Source organism: Limulus polyphemus, unplaced genomic scaffold (genome assembly GCF_000517525.1).
Source record: "Limulus polyphemus unplaced genomic scaffold, Limulus_polyphemus-2.1.2 Scaffold488, whole genome shotgun sequence".
NCBI classification, from domain to species: domain Eukaryota; kingdom Metazoa; phylum Arthropoda; class Merostomata; order Xiphosura; family Limulidae; genus Limulus; species Limulus polyphemus.
In genome coordinates this window covers 268,693-270,839 of record NW_013666098.1, presented here as the reverse complement: position 1 = coordinate 270,839, position 2,147 = coordinate 268,693, and the positions used below count along the sequence as shown (strand labels likewise).

Here is a 2,147-nt window from a genome sequence, read left to right as displayed (position 1 = left end):
TGTGACTGTATTTTACAAAATACTAGTCGACTAAAACACAGCCAAGACAAGTTACTTTGTACAGACCAAAGGTCAGTTTTATGTTATTTGATACGGTAACATGAGTGCACAGGCATGGGTGAAAGGACAATATAATAAAAAATAATAAATATATATAAATGTATAATGTTATAAGATTTAAGCTATTTCATCTAAACATTTATGTTTTTGTGTTATAATCTGTGTTCATTCTAGAATGAAAGAGGCATAATTTATATTTATTTCCAAATTTTTTATGGTGGTTGCAAGATCGGTCAAATCTACTGAACCCGTACAGAAATTAATTACTGAAAATAAAGAAACATTTGATAACTATTCGGACACTATAAAAATTTCACATATGAAATTTCAAAATTTTCTGATGCATAAAAGTACTTTTAACCTTAAAATGAAAATTACTTTGCAAGATAAATAGGCAAGATGTGAAAAGAAAAAAAGGCATGAGACAAATATTGCTTTACAAACCTTACGACTAAATAAAAAAATTAGACATTTTGTGTATAAAAGCATTGTAATGTTTACTAATAAGTTACCAAATTTCATTAACGTCCACTTATAATTTAAAAGTTATAGCATGAAAACTATAACAAGCACAAAGTGGTTACGAGGTCGTCACATTGAATGACCCCGTATTGAAAGAGTTGAGGCAGTTTTATGTTTCTAACACTAGTAGTACTAGTAGAGCTACTTTGGCCTATCCTGTCTTTGTCCCATTCATTTAATCAAACACCTATGATTCATCTATACATACGTAAGTTATAACCCAAGTACTATTTGTCAAGCCCTCTTCAACTATCAAGTTCATATCTGCTTCCAAGTTTCATTCCAATCCTATTGTGTGTATTACTATTAGTATTACTAGTATTAGCATTACTTAGTAATATTACCCCGAATAACAGTAGTAAGTTACTCGTAATAGTACTTTTCACTACTAGTACTAGTAGTAGTAGTGGAACTGAACTTATTATTATTAATTAAATTTATTGTTAGTGTTAATGAAACCGTAACTTTGTGGAAGAACGGCTTTACTTAAAAAAAAGAATTAAAAAGAAGTAGGTATGTTAACTTATATTACAATATACGATTTATACAATAAGTAACTTTTACCTTGACAATCTATTTTATATTTCTCAAGTTTAGCATTAAGAGTTTTAACTCTGTCGATCAATTTGTCCATCTTGGAAACAAAATAAACTCTACTGATACAAATATCCTCCCACAGAAGTTCTAAATGTAACATCAACCACCACGACCAATTATCGTGTTTTGTTTTTTGTAAAACGAATGTTTACAATTAGTTAAGGAATAAATGTTAAAAACTTCAATTATAATTGTATATCTGTACAATAAGATACTAAAAGTTGTGAAAACGTATATTTTAAACATAAAGGGAAAACATTTATGCTTGAGCTTTCTTTATATTTGTGATACGCAATCGAAAGACGCATGTTGCAAGACATTGATCAGCGGTAAGTTTATAGACTATGAAATTCAACTTTTAATTAGGGTAAATGTTTAGTTAAAATTGATTATAGCAATTACAGTGCAGGTGGTGTGAACATACTGATATCGCTTTTTTGTCATGCTTATGATGAGACTGAAACAACAACATAATAGTTTTTCAAATTACGTAGTGATTTACTAGTTGAAAACAAGCCTGATAAAGACGGAACTCATTGACTGTGTTACGTCTCCGTTTGTTAATTAACTTTTCGTAACTTCGTTCCGACAAAACTTTAGCGACACAAGTTCTTTACTTAATAAAACTGGTTTATTCTTTCCGAATACAACTTTACCGATACACTCAACTTCAACAATCGCGCTAAACAACGCAACGAACGTGCTCAATAATACTTCTGACTGCAGATCAATTACTCACTGTCTACTCACACATTACCTTCCCCTCTTTTATATACCAGCCTACCCTATATCTAGCAAATACTAGAGCATTCGCCAAGATACGGGATAGTTCTAGAAACGTGGCGTCACGTTTTCCCCCTCTTATATATACCAGACTACCCTATCTAGAGCATTCATGAAAGAACAAGATAGTTCTAGAAACTAGAGGGCGCCACAGTAGTCATGTGACTCGCTGACGCAACACTGCC

At 31.5% G+C, this 2,147-nt stretch overlaps 1 protein-coding gene across 1 annotated transcript in view; it reads right to left on the bottom strand.

The window, feature by feature from the left end:
* Positions 1 to 1,260, bottom strand: part of LOC106458580 (UPF0600 protein C5orf51 homolog) — a 17,754-nt gene extending 16,494 nt beyond the window's left edge. Inside the window, exon 1 of the mRNA XM_013918102.2 lies at positions 1,147 to 1,260. Coding sequence (XP_013773556.1) covers positions 1,147 to 1,216 — 70 coding nt within the window. The 5' untranslated portion in view covers positions 1,217 to 1,260. The remainder of the gene's footprint in view (positions 1 to 1,146) is intronic.
* Positions 1,261 to 2,147: the final 887 nt, after the last annotated feature.